Here is a 20,832-nt window from a genome sequence, read left to right as displayed (position 1 = left end):
TTGGTATGGTTTAGGTTCCACTTTTATACATGTTTTCTAGATACAGGATGGTGGATCGACTATCTCAAACCTGAGCCCCAGTTCGGGATGGTTTTCTTTAAAGTATCCTTCTCAGGCTGCTCTCCATACACAGTTGTTTGTGTAAAGTGATGCTTCTCACAGCAGTTTACAATGGGACTGTCTCCCAACTAAAACACCCTCAACATGGCAACACTGAAGTGAGAGGTTTCTGCACCATGCTGTCATCATCCTCTCTGAAGCAGTAATCCGGGTCAAACAAAAGGACAGGCCAGCCCTTCACCTCTACCATCCTCCATGTGACAGTGCTCAGGAACAACTAATCATCAGCGCCTGCCTAACAAAGTCTTCAATTGATGGAATTAGTAATAGAAGCCCAGTCTCAATCCTCCTCTCTTGAGTGTCTAGATCGCCACCATCCAGCCACAGAAATGCGGGCAGTACACTTCCACTGTCTGAAAAAGCTGTCCTCATCGTCCATCTAATGCCATGATAAACTCCTAAATAGATCCCACTGGCTTCAGTACTCAGACTCATACACACACAAAGACCTACTACTGCACAAATGCCACATTAAACACACTTGACATGGACACATAATGTCCGTGCAGAGTTCTGGGCATTCACATTATATCTTTATTTGAGAGTAACAGTAGGCCACTTTTACAGTGAATCAGATCAAAAAAGTTCTGGTCATGCTATCAGTCTCAAAGTAGGGTAGGCCTCTGCCACTACCATTTGTGTGTTTCCCACGGGTCAGGGACAGTAGTCTTCAATATGAGGGCAGTCTTGGTGCGCCCCTCCAACTCACAGGACAGGTCTTAGGCATCTCATTGTTGGGTACAGGCCTATGACTCTGTGTGCACACACTGCATTAGTGTGACGCCATGGTCAAAATAAAAAGGATACCAAATGCACTCCCAGTCGTGTACTCAGGGCAGTGGAACATGCTTGGAAATCATGCAGGGAGCATTCTGTTCCCAACACTCACACACACATCTTCATAGCATGAACTAGCCACTTGGGCAGCATAGTGCTTTACATATTACAGTGTATGGTACAGGGCTGCTCAGCAATATTTAATTTTATTAGCAAACGTAAGGAATCGTTATTGCATCCCTGAAGTGTGTGTGTCAAAACGTTAAACTATATTTTAAGACACCCTACCAACAATTATGCTAACTTTGACTTTACAGGTTCTGATATGTGCAGATGTTGTCCGAATAAAGCATTCTAATTATATTTCATATTCCGATTTTGTTTAAAGATCCTGCCTGCAGGACCAGCTACACAGCTGAAGACTTTGCATGACATTTTAGAGGTAAGAATTCGTTATTTGCAACTTTGCATTTGTCTTCAAGATTTTCCAGTGTTTCTGAAAATCCAGGATGAAAATCAAGCATTAGAAGATAGTAAGTTTACTATCTGGTGATACTGCAGTATTTTAAAGAAGACAGCAGGAATGGTGCTAGGCATGGGCAGTGTGGCTGCTGCCGAAGGCCCCTCTCCTGCTCACAACCGCAGGGCCCCACACCAGAGCACCACCTTTACAAATAATCTGTGTTAAAAAACCCAGGAAGGAGTGGTGATGCAGAGCTGTGAGGCCCAAGGGAGGCCCCTAGTCCTCACAACTATGAGCTGAAAGGGCCTCAGAAATCTAATTGCTGCTTCTGCATGATAAAGGGGATTAGTTATGTACTTGAAGTGCCCAAAGGTGTGAAGTGAACCCTGCCCTGTTTGAATGAAAAGTGTAGAGTGTCCTACAAGGCTCACAACAAAATAAAGAATCATGTCCCCTCACCAGTATGCATACCTCACCTAGGATGGAGGAAAGGGAGACACGAGGATGTGGGTAGAGGGAAGGAAGAGGAGCACTGTATGAAATGTGCAGAATCATTTAGAGTCCGGGAGAGATATGAGATGAAACATATAGCAGGCTAACATATTAACAGGAATAGCTTGTAGATAGCATCAAGATACAAAAAAACATATGTTCGATGGCATCTGTCGCTGTAGATACGCATGTTCTGCAATAGCTCGCCATCTGGTGTTGGGCCGGAGTGTTACAAGTTGTTTTTCTTCGAAGAAGTCTTTCGAGTCACGGGACCGAGTGACTCCTCCTTTTGTCTCCATTGCGCATGGGCGTCGACTCCATCCTCGATTGTTTTTTTTCCGCCATCGGGTTCGGACGTGTTCCTGTCGCTCCGAGTTTCGGAACAGAAAAAATAGTTAATTTCGGAAGATTTTCGTCGGTATTGTTGCGTTCGGGATCGGCATACTTAGATTCAACACCGCATCGAAGATCGAAGAGCTCCGGTGCCCTTCGGGGTAGTTTTTCGATCCTCCGTCGGGGCCTGGTCGGCCCGACCGCGTGCTGAAGAACGCCGATGGAACGGACCCCGTTCCGTTTCTGCCCCAAATGCCACAATAAATACCCCTACACAGACCAACACTTGGTCTGCAACCTGTGCCTGTCACCTGAGCACAGCGAAGACACCTGCGAGGCCTGTCGTGCGTTCCGGTCCCGAAAAACACTCCGAGACCGTCGAGCCAGAAGACTTCAAATGGCGTCCGCACCGACAGCCCGACGGGAGTTCGAGGAACAGGAAGAGGAAGGTACCTTCTCGATCCAAGACTCAGACTCCGAAGGATTCGACGATACACAAACCGTGAGTAAGACGTCGAAAACCACACAAAGAAACATTTACAAGGCCCAGGGGACGCCACTGCCACCAGGCCATGGCTCAACCCATAAAATCGGTGACCGACCGTCGGCACCGAAAAAGGCCCAAACAGTGCCGAGATCGTCCGACTCCGGTCGAGACACCGGCACGCAGCCTTCTCGGGACCGAGAAAGTGCTGGAGACAAGCCTCGACACCGAGATGCCGGTGTGGACACGGCTCGACGCCGAGACAGCGGCACCGAAACAGATCGACGCCGAGAGGTTTCGGCCCCGAAAAGGAAAAAAGTCACCTCGGAGCCGAAAAAACACGCAGACAAAGTTTCGATGCCGAAACAAACTGCAAGCGACCCAGCTTCAGGCTCTTATACAGAAGAGCACTCGCTAACCTCCCAAATGCAGAAGCATAGGTTTGAGGAAGAGCTACAAGCAACTGATGCGGACCATACGCAAAAACGTATTTTCATTCAGCAGGGGACAGGAAAAATAAGCACCCTTCCCCCCATTAGGAGAAAGAGAAGGTTGGAGTTCCAGACGGAACAAGCACCACAACCAAAAGTGGTGAAAAGAGTTACACCACCACCCTCTCCTCCGCCCGTGATTAACGTTTCACCAGCACAAACGCCATCACACTCCCCAGCTCACACCACCATGAGCCAGGGTGACCAAGACCAGGACGCATGGGACCTATACGACGCCCCAGTGTCAGATAACAGCCCAGAGGCATACCCTACAAAACCATCTCCACCAGAAGACAGCACCGCGTACTCTCAGGTGGTGGCTAGAGCAGCACAATTTCACAACGTAAGCCTCCACTCAGAACAGGTCGAGGATGATTTCTTGTTCAACACACTCTCCTCCACCCACAGCTCCTACCAAAGCCTGCCTATGCTCCCTGGTATGCTCCGGCACGCAAAAGACATATTTAAGGACCCGGTCAAAAGTAGGGCAATCACACCAAGGGTGGAAAAAAAGTACAAGGCGCCTCCTACGGACCCAGCTTTCATCACAACACAGCTGCCACCAGACTCTGTTGTTGTAGGAGCAGCTAGGAAAAGGGCCAACTCTCACACATCTGGAGATGCACCACCCCCAGATAAAGAAAGCCGCAAGTTTGATGCAGCTGGTAAGAGAGTCGCAGCACAAGCTGCAAACCAGTGGCGCATCGCAAACTCCCAGGCACTACTTGCGCGCTATGACAGAGCCCACTGGGACGAGATGCAACATCTCATCGAACATCTGCCCAAAGACTTCCAAAATAGGGCAAAACAAGTGGTTGAGGAGGGACAAGCCATCTCCAACAACCAGATCCGCTCCTCCATGGACGCTGCAGATACAGCTGCACGGACAATTAATACATCTGTAACTATCAGAAGGCATGCATGGCTCCGAACGTCTGGATTTAAACCAGAGATTCAACAAGCAGTTCTCAATATGCCTTTTAATGAAAAAGAACTGTTCGGTCCAGAAGTGGACACAGCGATTGAGAAACTCAAAAAAGATACGGACACTGCCAAAGCCATGGGCGCACTCTACTCCCCGCAGAGCAGAGGGAATTACAGCTCATTCCGTAAAACGCCCTTTCGAGGGGGGTTTCGGGGTCAAAGCACACAAGCCAGCACCTCACAAGCCACACCGTCCAGTTACCAAGGACAGTATAGAGGAGGTTTTCGGGGACAATATAGAGGAGGGCAATTCCCTAGAAATAGAGGAAGATTCCAAAGCCCCAAAACCCCTACTACTAAACAGTGACTCACATGTCACTCACCCCCTCCACACAACACCAGTGGGGGGACGAATAGGTCATTATTACAGAGCATGGGAGAAAATCACTACAGACACTTGGGTTCTAGCAATTATCCAACATGGTTACTGCATAGAATTTCTACAGTTCCCTCCAAACATACCACCAAAAGCACAAAATTTAACAACACACCATTCCAATCTCCTAGAGATAGAAGTGCAGGTACTATTGCAAAAGAATGCAATCGAATTAGTGCCAAACACACAAATAAACACAGGAGTTTACTCACTGTACTTTCTGATACCAAAGAAGGACAAAACACTGAGACCAATCCTAGACCTCAGAGTAGTCAACACTTTCATCAAATCAGACCACTTCCACATGGTCACACTACAAGAAGTATTGCCATTGCTAAAGCTGCACGACTACATGGCAACTTTAGACCTCAAGGATGCTTATTTCCATATACCAATTCACCCATCGCACAGGAAATACCTAAGGTTTGTATTCAAAGGAATACATTACCAATTCAAGGTACTGCCTTTCGGATTAACAACCGCACCAAGAGTCTTTACCAAATGTCTAGCGGTAGTCGCTGCACACATCAGAAGGCAGCAAATACATGTGTTCCCATATCTAGACGACTGGCTAATCAAGGCCCATTCGTTAATAGAGTGCTCAAATCACACAAATCATATCATACAAACCCTCTTCAAACTAGGGTTCACCGTCAATTTCACAAAATCCAAAATTCGGCCACGCAAGGTACAACAATACCTGGGAGCCATAATAGACACATCAAAAGGAGTAGCCACTCCAAGTCCACAAAGAATTCAAAATTTCAACACCATCATACAACGCATGTATCCAACACAAAAGATACAAGCAAAGATGGTATTACAACTCCTAGGCATGATGTCATCATGCATAGCCATTGTCCCAAACGCAAGACTGCACATGAGGCCCTTACAACAATGCCTAGCATCACAGTGGTCTCAAGCACAGGGTCACCTTCTATATCTGGTGTTAATAGACCGCCAAACTTACCTCTCGCTTCTGTGGTGGAACAACATAAATTTAAACAAGGGGCGGCCTTTCCAAGACCCAGTGCCACAATACGTAATAACAACAGATGCTTCCATGACAGGGTGGGGAGCACACCTCGATCAACACAGCATACAAGGACAATGGAACGTACATCAAACAAAACTGCATATCAATCACCTAGAACTTCTTGCAGTTTTTCAAGCACTAAAAGCTTTCCAACCAATAATAGTTCACAAATACATTCTCGTCAAAACAGACAACATGACAACAATGTATTATCTAAACAAGCAGGGAGGGACGCACTCCACGCAGTTAAGCCTATTAGCACAAAAAATTTGGCATTGGGCAATTCACAACCAAATTCGCCTAATTGCACAGTTTATACCAGGGATACAAAATCAACTCGCAGACAATCTCTCTCGAGATCACCAACAGGTCCACGAATGGGAAATTCACCCCCAAATACTGAACACTTATTTCAAACTCTGGGGAACACCTCAGATAGACTTGTTTGCGACAAGGGAGAACGCAAAATGCCAAAACTTCGCATCCAGATACCCACACAAGCAATCCCAAGGCAATGCCCTATGGATGAACTGGTCAGGGATATTTGCTTACGCTTTTCCTCCTCTCCCTCTCCTTCCTTACCTGGTAAACAAACTCAGTCAAAGCAAACTCAAACTCATATTGATAGCACCAACTTGGGCAAGGCAACCCTGGTACACAACGCTGCTAGACCTATCAGTGGTACCCTGCATCAAATTGCCCAACAGGCCAGATCTGTTGACACAGCACAACCAAAAGATCAGACACCCAGATCCAGCATCGCTGAATCTAGCAATCTGGCTCCTGAAATCCTAGAATTCGGGCACTTACAACTTACCCAAGAATGTATGGAAGTCATAAAACAAGCAAGAAGGCCATCCACCAGGCACTGCTATGCAAGTAAATGGAAGAGGTTTGTTTGCTACTGCCATATTAATCAAATACAACCATTACACACAACTCCAGAACATGTAGTGGGTTACTTGCTTCACTTACAAAAATCTAACCTAGCTTTCTCTTCCATTAAGATTCACCTTGCAGCAATATCTGCATACCTGCAGACTACCTATTCAACTTCCCTATATAAAATACCAGTCATTAAAGCATTCATGGAGGGCCTTAGGAGAATTATACCACCAAGAACACTACCTGTTCCTTCATGGAACCTAAATGTTGTCCTAACTAGACTTATGGGTCCACCTTTTGAACCCATGCACTCCTGCGACATACAGTTCCTAACCTGGAAGGTGGCATTTCTCATCGCCATTACTTCCCTGAGAAGAGTAAGCGAGATTCAGGCGTTTACTATACAGGAACCTTTTATACAACTACACAAAAATAAAGTCGTCCTAAGGACCAATCCTAAATTTTTGCCAAAGGTTATTTCACCGTTCCATCTAAATCAAACAGTGGAACTTCCGGTGTTCTTTCCACAGCCAGATACCGTAGCTGAAAGGGCACTACATACATTAGATGTCAAAAGAGCATTAATGTATTACATCGACAGAACAAAGAACATCAGAAAGACTAAACAACTCTTTATTGCATTTCAAAAACCTCATGCAGGAAACCCAATTTCAAAACAAGGTATAGCCAGATGGATAGTTAAATGCATCCAAATCTGCTACCTTAAAGCTAAACGACAGCTGCCCATTACACCAAGGGCACACTCAACCAGAAAGAAAGGTGCTACCATGGCCTTTCTAGGAAACATCCCAATGCAAGAAATATGTAAGGCAGCCACATGGTCTACGCCTCACACATTCACCAAGCACTACTGTGTAGACGTGTTATCCGCACAACAAGCCACAGTAGGTCAAGCTGTATTAAGGACATTATTTCAGACTACTTCCACTCCTACAGGCTGATCCACCGCTTTTGGGGAAATAACTGCTTACTAGTCTATTGCAGAACATGCGTATCTACAGCGACAGATGCCATCGAACTGAAAATGTCACTTACCCAGTGTACATCTGTTCGTGGCATCAGTCGCAGTAGATTCGCATGTGCCCACCCGCCTCCCCGGGAGCCTGTAGCAGTTTGGAAGTTACCTTCAATTATTTATATATGTATCATCTCAACCTTAAATAAGTGCATACTTAGTCACTCCATTGCATGGGCACTATTACTACAATTCAACTCCTACCTCACCCTCTGCGGGGAAAAACAATCGAGGATGGAGTCGACGCCCATGCGCAATGGAGACAAAAGGAGGAGTCACTCGGTCCCGTGACTCGAAAGACTTCTTCGAAGAAAAACAACTTGTAACACTCCGGCCCAACACCAGATGGCGAGCTATTGCAGAACATGCGAATCTACTGCGACTGATGCCACGAACAGATGTACACTGGGTAAGTGACATTTTCATTCTTTAACTTGCAGGAGCATTTTACCATAGTACATCAGATAATATCACTGCACTGAGATGTATTTAGTAAAAGAGAGACATTTTTAAATTCCTGCCTCTGCCCTCATGGTAATGTTATTAGTAAACTAAGAGAAGGGCCACTGGAATTGTGCGACATGGAAGGACTAAATTGTAAGGCGGTGTTTACTAAATTATGCAGCAAGAAAAGGCATATTATGTGGCATTGTGTGGCACAGTTTGGGATAGCATTACCTCATTTGTTCTCATTCTTACATTTTAATGTAATTTGGGCAAAGGTTTCATCTCTTTAGTACCAGTGTGACACCCAAATACAGCAGGAGCTACAGAAAGATGACCAGTCAACCTTGACAAAAGGCTTTCAGCTGCGCAGCAACATGTGTTGCTGCGTACTTAGTAACTTTTGATTAAAGCTAAAAACAAGTGTATTGTTTGCTAAAATCTGCAGATTTTCCAGCAGATGATGGATTAAGTGGCAAATGCAGCAAATCCATAATTATGTGGAAAATGCAGCAACCGAAAATCACATATTTCCGGTGGCTCTAAGAGGCCCGTCAGGTTTTATGTGTACTCTATATCTGGGCTAGATTCATATTAAACATGGAACAAAATTCTAATCTATTACATCAAACACAAGAGGTGTTTTCACCGAGCACACCTGAAAGCGTGTATTTGAAAACGGTCTGATGTGTGAAAATTAACAAAATGGATGTTAGTAGAATAAAGGTTTTGCCTAGAATCACACCATTTGGTCAAGCAGCAAAGCTGTAATTAATCGTAGATTTTCCAGTTTCTTACTGTGCAATTCAGCCACTAGGTGGGTATTTCTTTATGACATTAAAGCTTAATGTTTTGTCTTTAATTCTTGGAGGATGAGACTAAAGTGTAGTAGACAGGCAGGGATCCACTTTGTATTTTTGGCAATTTTACATAGCACAAACCTTACCCATGATCATAAGAGCGCTTCCCAACGCACACAGTCTACTTATTTTTTTTTTTTTTTTTGGCATGGAGATTTGCCTAGATTCACAGTATGAAAAGGCACAGGCTCAGATTAGAGCCTGGCTCACCATGATGCATGGTGTGCAGCTGTAGCCACTAGGCCACATCACCTCCTGTGATGGCTCAGCTCATTTTGAGCTTGAGGTTCCAAGAGGACCTTGAGCTTAGCAGAACCGGGCCTCTGGCCTAACCTTTCAGTGAGTCCTTCATCTATAATTCTATGCAAAAGCAGCAGCGGCCGCCGCAAATTTCAAGGGGAGGGCGGTGGTTGAAATTGTGCCCCTCTGGTGTCCCCTGCAATGCCCATGCACTTGGCGCAGCCCCGTCGTGCATTTCACTGCCCGAATTACAGGCAGTGAAATGCGTGACGGGTGCTGCTGCACCGCCACATTGGCGCCGGCTTCATTAGGGGCCGGCGTCAATGTAAAGGTCCTGTTTCCCGCTGGGCTGGCGGGCGGAAACACTGTTTCCGCCTGCTGGCCCAGCGGGAAAATCATAATAGGGCCGGCGGGGGCTTCACCACACTGATGGGGAAGTTGGGGGAATGCCGCCCGAGGAACTCATAATGACCTCCTTAGTTTTGAAATTCATGTGCCATTCTTCACAAAGTTTTGTGATCTTGAACCATTCTGTGTGTCTCCTTAATTTCAGCCTCCTGTATTTGTATTATTTTACTGATATTTACTTTTCTATTAAATCTCGCTCCCAGTAGGTCCCTATCCTGCCCAGGCCATGACCTTACATCTAGAGATCATAGCTCCTGCCCTGATCTCCCTTTGCAGTATGTTGCTTAACCAGCAAGTAATTATTGACTGCCTTAAATGTGACCAGTTGTGAGAAAAGGCCTCTTTTGACATGATACCCACTACTTTTTGCCTGGAAAATGATGTGGTTTCAAACTGTAAGCCCCCTGGCCCCTGCTAAGCAGGTTCAAAGGACCAGATCTCTTTCCCCAAAACTGTACTATGTATTGGCACTTCAGCCACCCTTGTAAGTCCCTAGTGAATGGTACCCCAATGGTACTGAAGAGGGCCCTTCTAGATATACAGCACCAATTATGCCACTCTGAGAGACACCATACCAGCCTCATGCAGATTACCATCGCAAGTGCATGACAAGGTGTATTTAAAAGATGCAAACCCGACTTGGCACCCACCAAAAGTGCCATGTCCACTAACACTGCTGCACTATAGGTAAGCCATCCTTCTAGCAGGCCTTACATCCCTAAGGCAGAGTGCACGATAATGCATGTGAGGGCATATGTGTGAATTTGCAACTATACCCCTACTGTCTCTTTACAAAACCTTAAGACATAGTAAGTGTACAGGGAAACCATAGCAAGTACATATGCTGGACACTGGTCATTACAAGTTCCCCAGCTACATGATGGCCTCTCTAAATACTGGGTTGTTTGGTATCAAACAACTCAAAATAATAAACCCACACTGATGCCAGTGTTGGATTTATTATGACATGTACCCAGAGGGCACCTTAGAGGTGCCCCCTGCAAAACCTACCAGCCCTAGCATGTTTGCTGATTGGTCTTAGCCAGCCTGCCACCACCAGACACAAGTCTGGACTCCTGGGGTGACAGCCTTTGCTCTCAGAAGCCAGAACACAAAGCCTTTCCTGGGTGGAGGTGTTACACCTCCTCCCACAGGCAGGCATTCAGTCAGCTTCTGACCCACGCCTCTGCTGCAATGTTTTTCCCCTCACTTTGAACGGGAAACTGGCGGCAAAACTTAGTCAGAGTAGGAGGAGTGCCCCCCTTTAGCCTGAGCCTGCACCACCCCTCAGGTGTGGCAGACGAGGTGACCACTCCATTTCATTTTCCTCCATCTTAGATGGTATGAAAATAGCCAGTCAGGGTTAGGGATGTGTCCCCTTCTCACAGGAAGTGGTCTCAGAGTGGGTGTACCCACCCTAAGGTAGGTGGCCCATTGTCCACTACCAGGTACTCTCCCTAACGCCCACTAAATGCAATATTTAGTGGGTATTCCTAGACCTGCAGATCAGATTTGACAGACCCAAGAAAACCAGGAACAAAGAAGACTAGAAACACAGAACAGAAGTCCTGCTGGAAGAAGAAATAGGTGTCAAACCCTTCCTGCTGCTCCAAGGACTCGACAGTCGCCGCTGAGGTGTCGCCTCCTTACTATTAAGACCCCAAGTCTAGGAATATACACACTGGTCAAACTAATTTGCTGTTGGGGCTCTGTGTCTGAGAGCGTTCCCTTGGGCCTGGTTACCTGTAGGAAAGTACCATCTTGCCTGGCATGTTACCCCCATATTTCACTGTATATATGTTGTTTTAATCTATGTGTCACTGGGACCCTGCCAGGCATGGCCCCAGTGCTCATAAGTATGTGCCCTGTATGTGTTCCCTGTTTGATGACTAACTGTCTCACTGAGGCTCTGCTAACCAGAACCTCAGTGGTTATGCTCTCTCTGCTTTCCAAATTGTCACTAACAGGCTAGTGACCAATTTCACCAATTCACATTGGCATACTGGTACACCCATATAATTCCCTAATATATGGTACTGAGGTACCCAGGGTATTGGGGTTCCAGGAGATCCCTATGGGCTGCAGCATATTTTTTGCCACCCATAGGGAGATCTGACAATTCTTACACAGGCCTGCCAGTGCAGCCTGAGTGAAATAACATCCTCGTTATTTCACAGCCATTTACCACTGCACTTAAGTAACTTATAAGTCACCTATATGTCTAACCTTCACCTGGTGAAGGTTGGGTGCAAAGTTACTTAGGGCCAGATGCAGGAAATGGATAGCGACTCGCAAACGGCAAAAATTGCCGTTTGCGACTCGCTAATCGCGTTTCCCTATGCAGAAATGCATATTGCGAGTCGGTACCGACTCGCAATATGCATTTCAGAATCGGAAATAGGAAGGGGTGTTCCCTTCCTATTTGCGATTCGGAGTGGTATGCAATACCATTTGCGACCGCATATGCGGTCACAAATGGTGTCGCAGTTACCATCCACTTCAAGTGGATGGTAACCCACTCGCAAATTGGAAGGGGTCCCCAGGGGACCCCTTCCACTTTGTGAATGGACCCACAAATATTTTTTCAGGGTAGGTAGTGGTCAAAGGGACCACTACCTGCCCTGAAAAATAACCGAAACTAAAGGTTTCGGATTTTTTTTTAAGTGCAGCTCGTTTTCCTTTAAGGAAAACGGGCTACACTTTAAAAAAAAAAAAAACTGCTTTATTTACAAGCAGTCACGAACATGGAGGTCTGCTGACTACAGCAGGCCTCCATGTTTGCGAGTGCCTAGACTCGCTATGGGGCCGCAATTTGCGACCCACTTCATGAATATTAATGAGGTGGGTCATTGCGACCCCATAGCGAGTCGCAGACGGCGTCTGAGACACCGTTCTGCATTGGAAATTGCGACTTGCAATTTGCGAGTCGCTCCGACTCGCAAATTGCAAGTCGCAATTCCCAACTTTGCTACATCTGGCCCTTAGTGTGTGGGCACCCTGGCACTAGCCAAGGTGCCCCCACATTGTTCAGGGCAAATTCCCCAGACTTTGTGAGTGCGGGGACACCATTACACGCGTACACTATACATATTATGTAGAGCGTCACAATGGTAACTCCGAACATGGCCATGTAACATGTCTAAGGTCATGGAATTGTCACCCCAATGCCATTCTGGCATTGGGGAGACAATTCCATGACCCCCTGGGTCTCTAGCACAGAACCCGGGTACTGCCAAACTGCCTTTCCGGGGTCCACTGCAGCTGCTGCTGCTGCTAACCCCTCAGACAGGTTTCTGCCCTCCTGGGGTCCAGGCAGCCCTGGCCCAGGAAGGCAGAACAAAGGATTTCCTCTGAGAGAGTGTGTAACACCCTCTCCCTTTGGAAATCGGTGTGATGGCTGGGGAGGAGTAGCCTCCCCCAGCCTCTGGAAATGCTTTGATGGGCACAGATGCTGCCCATCTCTGCATAAGCCAGTCTACACCGGTTCAGGGATCCCCCAACCCTGCTCTAGCGCGAAACTGGACAAAGGAAAGGGGAGTGACCACTCCCCTGACCTGCACCTCCCAGGGGAGGTGCCCAGAGCTCCTCCAGTGTGCCCCAGACCTCTGCCATCTTGGATTCAGAGGTGTTGCTGGCACACTGGACTGCTCTGAGTGGCCAGTGCCAGCAGGTGACGTCAGAGACTCCTTCTGATAGGCTCTTACCTCTCTTAGTAGCCAATCCTCCTTCCTATGTAGCCAAACTTCCTTTTCTGGCTATTTAGGGTCTCTGCTTTGGGGAATTCTTCAGATACCGAATGCAAGAGCTCACCAGAGTTCCTCTGCATCTCCCTCTTCACCTTCTGCCAAAGGATCGACCGCTGACTGCTCAGGACGCCTGCAAAACCGCAACAAAGTAGCCAGACGACTACTAGCAACCTTGTATCGCTTCATCCTGCCGGCTTTCTCGACTGTTTCCAGGTGGTGCATGCTCTGGGGGTAGCCTGCCTCATTCTTGCACCAGGAGCTGTGAAGAAATCTCCTGTGGGTCGACGGAATCTTCCCTCTGCAACCGCAGGCAACAAAAGACTGCATCACCGGTCCTCTGGGTCCCCTCTCAGCACGACGAGCGTGGTCCCTGGAACTCAGCAACTCTGTCCAAGTGACTCCCACAGTCCAGTGACTCTTCAGTGCAAGTTTGGTGGAGGTAAGTCCTTGCCTCCCCACGCTAGACTACATTGCTGGGTACTGCGTGATTTGCAGCTGCTCCGGCTCCTGTTCACTCTTCCAGGATTTCCTTCGTGCACAGCCAAGCCTGGGTCCCCGACACTCTAACCTGCAGTGCACAACTTTCTGAGTTGTCCTCCGGCGCCGTGGGACTCCCTTTTGTGACTTCGCGTGGACTCCGGTTCACTCTTCTTCTAAGTGCCTGTTCAGGTACTTCTGCGGGTGCTGCCTGCTTCTGTGAGGGCTCCCTGACTTGCTGGGTGCCCCCTCTGTCTCCCCATCCAAGTGGCGACATCCTGGTCCCTCCTGGGCCACAGCAGCATCCAAAAACCCTAACCGCGACCCTTGCAGCTAGCAAGGCTTGCTTGCGGTATTTCTGCGTGGGAACACCTCTGCAAGCTTCTTCACGACATGGGACATCCATCCTCCAAAGGGGAAGTTCCTAGTCCTCTTAGTTCTTGCAGAACTCCAAGCTTCTTCCAACAGGTGGCAGCTTCCTTGCACCCTCAGCTGGCATTTCCTAGGCTCCTGCCCACTCTCGACACTGTCACGACTATTGGACTTGGTCCCCTTGTCTTACAGGTACTCAGGTCCGGAAATACACTGTTGTTGCATTGCTGGCGTTTGTTCTTCCTGCAGAATCCCCCTATCACGACTTCTGTGCTCTTTGGGGGTTATAGGTGCACTTTACACCTACCTTACAGGGTCTTGGGGTGGGCTATTTTTCTAACCCTCACTGTTTTCTTACAGTCCCAGCGACCCTCTACAAGCTCACATAGGTTTGGGGTCCATTCGTGGTTCGCATTCCACTTTTGGAGTATATGGTTTGTGTTGCCCCTATACCTATGTGCTCCTATTGCAATCTACTGTAACTTTACATTGGTTGCATTACTTCCTTTTGCTATTACTTGCATAATTTTGGTTTGTGTACATATATCTTGTGTATATTTCTCATCCTCATACTGAGGGTACTCACTGACATACTTTTGGCATATTGTCATAAAAATAAAGTACCTTTATTTTTAGTATATCTGTGTATTGTGTTTTCTTATGATATTGTGCACATGACACCAGTGGTATAGTAGGAGCTTTACATGTCTCCTAGTTCAGCCTAAGCTGCTTTGCCATAGCTACCTTCTATCAGCCTAAGCTGCTAGAAACACCTCTTCTACACTTATAAGGGATAACTGGACCTGGCACAAGGTGTAAGTACCTCTGGTACCCACTACAAGCCAGGCCTGCCTCCTACATTACCTGGGTGCATACTGATCCCGATAAAGACTTCTTCTCCGTCCCGAGATCCATGTTGTTCCCAGCTACATTGACACTGGTTGCAAAGCCACTGGTACCGGAAGAGAATCCAGTGCCAATCTTGAACAACAAGCCAACTTTGGCTTAAGCTCAACCAGTGTCACACTACAGAATTACAAATGTGCAAATTGTTATCATCCAACCTTCATCCCAGTGCCTCTGCCACATTATGTGGACCAGCAGAGGCTGTTATCTTTTCAGGTTTGACTTTGATCCTGTGCAAGAGCAAGAAGCACACCAGGATGTTGAAGATAATTATCGTGATGTGATGGAAATGGCTTGCTCCCCCTCACTGTACTGATGATGCATTATTCATAGATTTACAGAAAGCAAGTGGGTTTGACACCTCACCAGAGACAGAGCTTTACTCACCACTTAAAACAAAGTGCTTCATTTGCACGGGTGGTCCAGAGGGCAGCTGAGCACTATAATTGCAAGTAGCTTCGTTTGAGACTAAAACAGATGTACTAACAGAGATTTTAGAGCCTGGGCCAGCTACTTCTAAGCCCTTGCATCCTTTTAAATATGGCCTCACTAATACTTTGATGGCCACTTGGTCGAAGCCTTGTTCTTACCTGCCTGTTAATAGGCAGATGAGTAGACATCACAGATGGGCACCTGGTAACCTGGGTTTTCTCACCAAGTACTCCACCTCAGAGAGCTTCCATACAGGCCTCGACAGTAAGGTGAATCTTAACGTATTTTCAACCACTCTGGGTAAAGGATTTAAACTTTTGGCAAGGGCATTCTTCTGCCACTCTGGCATTGCATTCCGTAAATGCTGTGTGTTTGCAGGCTCGCTACACACATAGCCTGTGGGGTCATGGCTACCAGGATCTTGCTGGCAGTCCTGAAAGACCTTAGGACCTCTTTGACCTAGACGATTCACATGACCAAGTATGTGATTTCTGTAGGTCTCAATACTACAGATTGCCTGGGGAGGGCAGTCACTACTAGTTTGGTACTTTGTTGATTACTAGTGTGGTACTTCGTCGATATGCTTGGATACATTTCACAAGCTACAGGTCTCTCCCATGGGAATGCCCCTTGATGGGTCGCGCCTTTCGGATAAGACCCACTCTGCGTTAGAGCGCTTTAATAACAGCAGAGCCATGGAACGCTCAGCGGGCTGTTGATTCCTGCCACATAGTTTCTACATCAGTTCAATATCTCATTTTAATACATCATGTAAAGAGCCAGCTTCCTACACCGAGGGCTTGCATGCAAACTGAAATAGCCTTCCCTGCCACTAAAGCACACTCCCCAGTCATTTTGAGGCTCTTGACGTGGTCTGGTAGGCAGCCTGTGGGCCAGCAGGGGCATCTGTCTGCCTTTTCCTCTATTACAATGGTCACCATAGCACTTTGCCCTTAGTCGCATATACACAACTGATACAATTTTACATGTACTTCCAGATTGGCAATAAATCAAGTCCAACAGATAGGCCTTATAGATCATCAAAATGACTATGCTTTGCCTTTTCTGTCTGCCCCACCCATTATTTCTCCCACACCAGAGCAAATTTCAGACAAACACATATACATTCTCCTACAGGATGTGCAGGTGTTGCTCTCCAAGGGATGTCAAGAGTGTCCTGGACTCTGAAAGAGGATATGGTTGTTACTCTCTCTCTTTCCTTGTTCCAAAGAAGGACAGGGGGCTCAGGTCTAATCTGGACCTTCGGCCTCTAAAAGACTTCCTGCAGAAGGACAAATTCTGAATTTTTACACTGCCCTTGATTCTGTCTCCTCTGATCCCCGCAACTGGACGGTGTCCTTTGACCTGCATGACATGTAATTTGATATACTTGCCCTGCTGTCCCACAGACATTATCTGAGGTGCGTTAGGCCGGAGGATTTTCAGTTTGCGGTGCTCAATTCCAGCCTCACCAGCACTTCTCAGGTGTTCTTATCTGACTCTTTCACATAGGCTTCCATTCATTAGGGCACTCTGGATACACTGGAGTTCAGGGCTTTCCCTCCACCACAATGTGTTTAGAATATTCAGGCTATGATCTCTATGTTTCTGGCTCAGTCCTTGATCACCGTGGGAGTAGCTCTGAGGCTTTTTGGCCTTACAGCCTTCTGCATCCTCTGTGTCTGATATGTCACTTGGCACCTGTGTCCAGTCATCCCAGCACCAAGATAATTTGGCTGAAGCTTGAGATCTGCAGTGGTGGTTACTCAAAGGCAATAGTTCCAGCTCCAGGCCTCTCCCTTACCCCTCCAGAGCTAACCGTGGTGACATATGCTTCCCTGCTTCCCCGTGACAGGCGGTCATCTAGGAAAGGTTGAGATCGTGGGACTCTGGACTAGGGCAGATGGCCTCCTCCACATCAGTCTGCTGGAGTTGTGGGTCATTTGTCTGGTTCAGAAGGTCTTCCTGTCAGCTATCAAGGGAATGCTGGTGCAGGCCTTGAAGGACAACATTACCAGCATGTGGTGCTGCTGTAAGCAGGGCCGAGTGGAGGCTTGGGTTCTATGTCAGGAAATTCTACACCTCTTGCAGTAGTTGGAATGCCGGGGTATTTCCTGATCGCAAACCATCTAGCAGGGTTACTGATGCCACAGCAGACGACCTGAGTAGGCAGTGCCTTGCAGATTACAGTGGTATTTACAACTCAAGGTGGCACTGGGTATCTTCCAACAGGGGGGGAACCATGGCTAGATCTTTTCACAACTGTAAAGGATGCACAGTTCTCTGGAATCAAGAAAGGAGGAAGGCTATGCAGTAGAGAACCCTGTTGAGGTAGATAGCCCTTTGAATTAAGATCTGCTAAGTACATGTCACAAAGCATCCTCTGTAAGGTCTAAAAGCCTATTGCAACATGACTCGGGCTGCTGCCACTGCACTGAAATGCGGATTTCCTGCCCTTTATATCTGCCTAGCTGTGGCGTGGGTGTCAGTGCACATTTCACGAAGCACTTCTGCCTTTACAGCCAAGTTTGGCAGGAAAGACATTTTGCCCGATAAGTCTTGCAGTATTGTTTGGTCTGAGTCCATTCCACAGGTCCTCCACCAGGTGAGTCACTGCTTTGCTGTCTATTATATAGTGCGGAATCCTCAGTTGGGAGTATCCATTGAAAGAACAAGTAATTCATCCTTCGTTAACGCACTTTCTGATAGATACTGTAACCACAGATTGCTCACTGCCCACCCACCATCCTGTTCTTTAGAGTGGCCTCTATTTGGCATTTAAAAAGGAACCAAGTTAGTTTTCAGCACACTAGTACCAACAATTGGTGATGCTCTGCACCTGCGGACACCAACAGGAAAAAGACAAGAAACTGATGTCAGTGCACGGGGGTGGCACTTGTCTGCATCTCCACTCTGTCATTTCTATGGTGGTGGTGTGGAGCCAGTGCTGAGCCACGTAGTGCCATGCAGGAGCACTGGTATGGACGTTTTCTGGATCCATTTTGCCAGCTGGGAAGTATTCTAAGGTGACGTATCTGCAACGAGGTAGAGTATCCACCAGTAAAAGCATCACTGAAGGTAACTTGTTCCTTACATCTTCTGTGATAAATCAAACTGTATTTTGCTAACGTCCTGATAGTTGCAACTAGCAATAGTTAGTTATATTTTATTTTAAATACAAAGGCTTTTTTAATGAACTGCCTCATCTCATTCCACTTTTTTTCTTTCAGGAGCTTATGAATAAGTTGTTGGCTACTCCCCATGACCCATATGTGCCAATTACAGAGTCTGACTGGCCTCCTTACATCGAGCTGCTGCTGCGCTACGGCATAGCGTTGAGACACCCACAGGATCCAAACAGGATACGACTCGAAGCCTTCCATCACTAGAACAACTGCTACCATAGTCTACCTTTCCAGTATATGCTGTAGGGTCCTTTGATATACCTATTTTAAGCAAAAGTAAATTTAAAAAAAGAAGTTGACTTTCATGTGGACTTAGGTTGTACCATCAGTCGTTTTTGTGCTTATGGTCCCTGCTTTCAGGATGGTCCCAGTGACTTTTAGGTTCTCCTTTTTCTTGTAAATGAAAAGTTGGACATTTTAAGATACGTTTTCTTAAATTTGCATTTTTACCTCGAACTGTGTACTCCTCACTTTCATTTACCATTAGAATTTTAAATGTTATTAGCCAAGGTTCCGAATTGCTCTGGTAGTTTTTACCAGAAATGGTGTTGCATTACATAAACTGCTTGAATGATGCAATGAATTCCTTCTTAGTTAGCACCATATTACATCTTGTAATGGTGTACAAATGTATTGTTTGTATTTTTGCAGCAGCCAGTGTTGTTTCTCAGCACCGGAAGTCGATGTTCGTTTTTGGTCTCCAGAGTGAAAAAAACAAACATTGGTTGATGCTGCAAAACAGAACAAACTGCCACAAAAGAAACTGAGCAAAATTGTTAAAGGATGCTATTATGCTCCTTTTCGTCTGAAATAATGAAACACAATAGGACTCTTTTATTATATGTCTAATTATGAATGGCCTACGGTGCAAATGGAAATTGGACATCCGCCAATTTCCACTTGTGTGATGTGGTAATTAATGAATGGGAATAACATACAAATTCCATATGAATTACCAGTTCCAGGCTATACAAGCCGTCATTTTGTACCAGGTGTAAACACCTCCTTCTCAAATTGCACCATGTTTTATCTGGTAAAAACCATGTGGGCATTTAGCCGGGCCAGGCGCAGTTTGCACCCGATTTCTTGTAGTTCCATTTTGCGCTTTAAAGTATAATTTGTGCCTAAAAGGGGCAAAGTTGTAATGAGGATCTATGTAAAATAAACAGCATGAGGGTGCAAATTAGCAACACCTGGTATTTTTTGTAATGTGGTTCTACATTTTTCTACTTTGTGATGAAGGTATTCATTTGAACAAATTTTTCAACAATGTGTACTTACAGAGCTGTCAAAAAATAACTATTTGAAGAGTAATTGTGTTAAAACAACTGTGCCATAGCTTTGAATTGTAAATGTGTTTATGTTGGTTTTTTTTTAACGCTTAGTATGCTAAGATCCACAGACAACCATGACCAGAAAGGTAGTACAGCCACAGGGACAATTCAGGCAACTGGGTGTTAACGCTGTCAATAATTCATCTCACTGCGCTTGATTTGGACACGGTGCAATATTATCATTGACGCGCCACCAGATCCCATCTGTGAAATAATTAATACATTTTGCTTACTTGTCCTACCCCATGATCAAGTGTGTTTCGTGTGTTTACTCAAAAGAAAAGTGTTGTTTGTTTCAGAAGATGTTATAGAACTTTAACTATGTAAAATGTGCAATCATTTGGTGAGAAAAGCATCTAATAGAGATTGATTAATGTGAGATAATTACAAATATAGAGATTTGACAAGGTTTTTCAACCTTCCATTGTATTTTAATCATTAAAATAATGATGTACCGCAAAATGATTTGGAACCCATACATTTAATTGGTCCTTCGTTTTCGAGCACATAGTGAATGATAAGGTCTCTTTGTAATAAAATACGAGATATTTAAACAAGGCCAACCTCCGAAAACTAGTTTCTTGGTATCTTGTGCCCAGGGGGATGTCTGGAGGAAATTCTTAACTATTTCTTGCATTAGATGAAGGTCAGTGCACAAGAAGATATCTTGCCCAGCAGAAAGTTGGATCTTTGGGGAGTTGGGAGGGGGAGGGAGGAGAGAAGCAGCTGTGAAGTCTCTGCTCACTAGCCTGTTCGTTAACTCCCAACACCAATTATTTTCATCTGATCCAAGTGATTGCACTTAGTGTAAGCTAATATCCTTCTGTTCTTTTAGAAACAGGCTTCTTCAGTGACATTCATTGTTTGGCTTAACTACCCTTTAGTATTTGCTGGGTGGTCACTATGAAGCTGAAGAGGCCCCATTGGCCTACAGTAAGTGGGGATTTATTT

The 20,832-nt window shown here is 46.1% G+C and overlaps 1 protein-coding gene across 1 annotated transcript in view; it reads left to right on the top strand.

Annotated features, from left to right (window-relative positions):
- Positions 1 to 20,438, top strand: part of CENPK (centromere protein K) — a 220,695-nt gene extending 200,257 nt beyond the window's left edge. Inside the window, exons 10-11 of the mRNA XM_069222771.1 lie at positions 1,286 to 1,339; positions 18,593 to 20,438. Of these exons, the coding sequence (XP_069078872.1) occupies positions 1,286 to 1,339; positions 18,593 to 18,751 (213 nt within the window). The 3' untranslated portion in view covers positions 18,752 to 20,438. The remainder of the gene's footprint in view (positions 1 to 1,285; positions 1,340 to 18,592) is intronic.
- The last annotated feature ends 394 nt before the right edge of the window (positions 20,439 to 20,832 follow it).

The sequence above is a fragment of the Pleurodeles waltl genome, chromosome 1_1 (assembly GCF_031143425.1).
Source record: "Pleurodeles waltl isolate 20211129_DDA chromosome 1_1, aPleWal1.hap1.20221129, whole genome shotgun sequence".
Classification (NCBI taxonomy): domain Eukaryota; kingdom Metazoa; phylum Chordata; class Amphibia; order Caudata; family Salamandridae; genus Pleurodeles; species Pleurodeles waltl.
The sequence above is the reverse complement of the archived record's forward strand: the minus strand, read 5'-3'. Positions and strand labels throughout refer to the sequence as shown.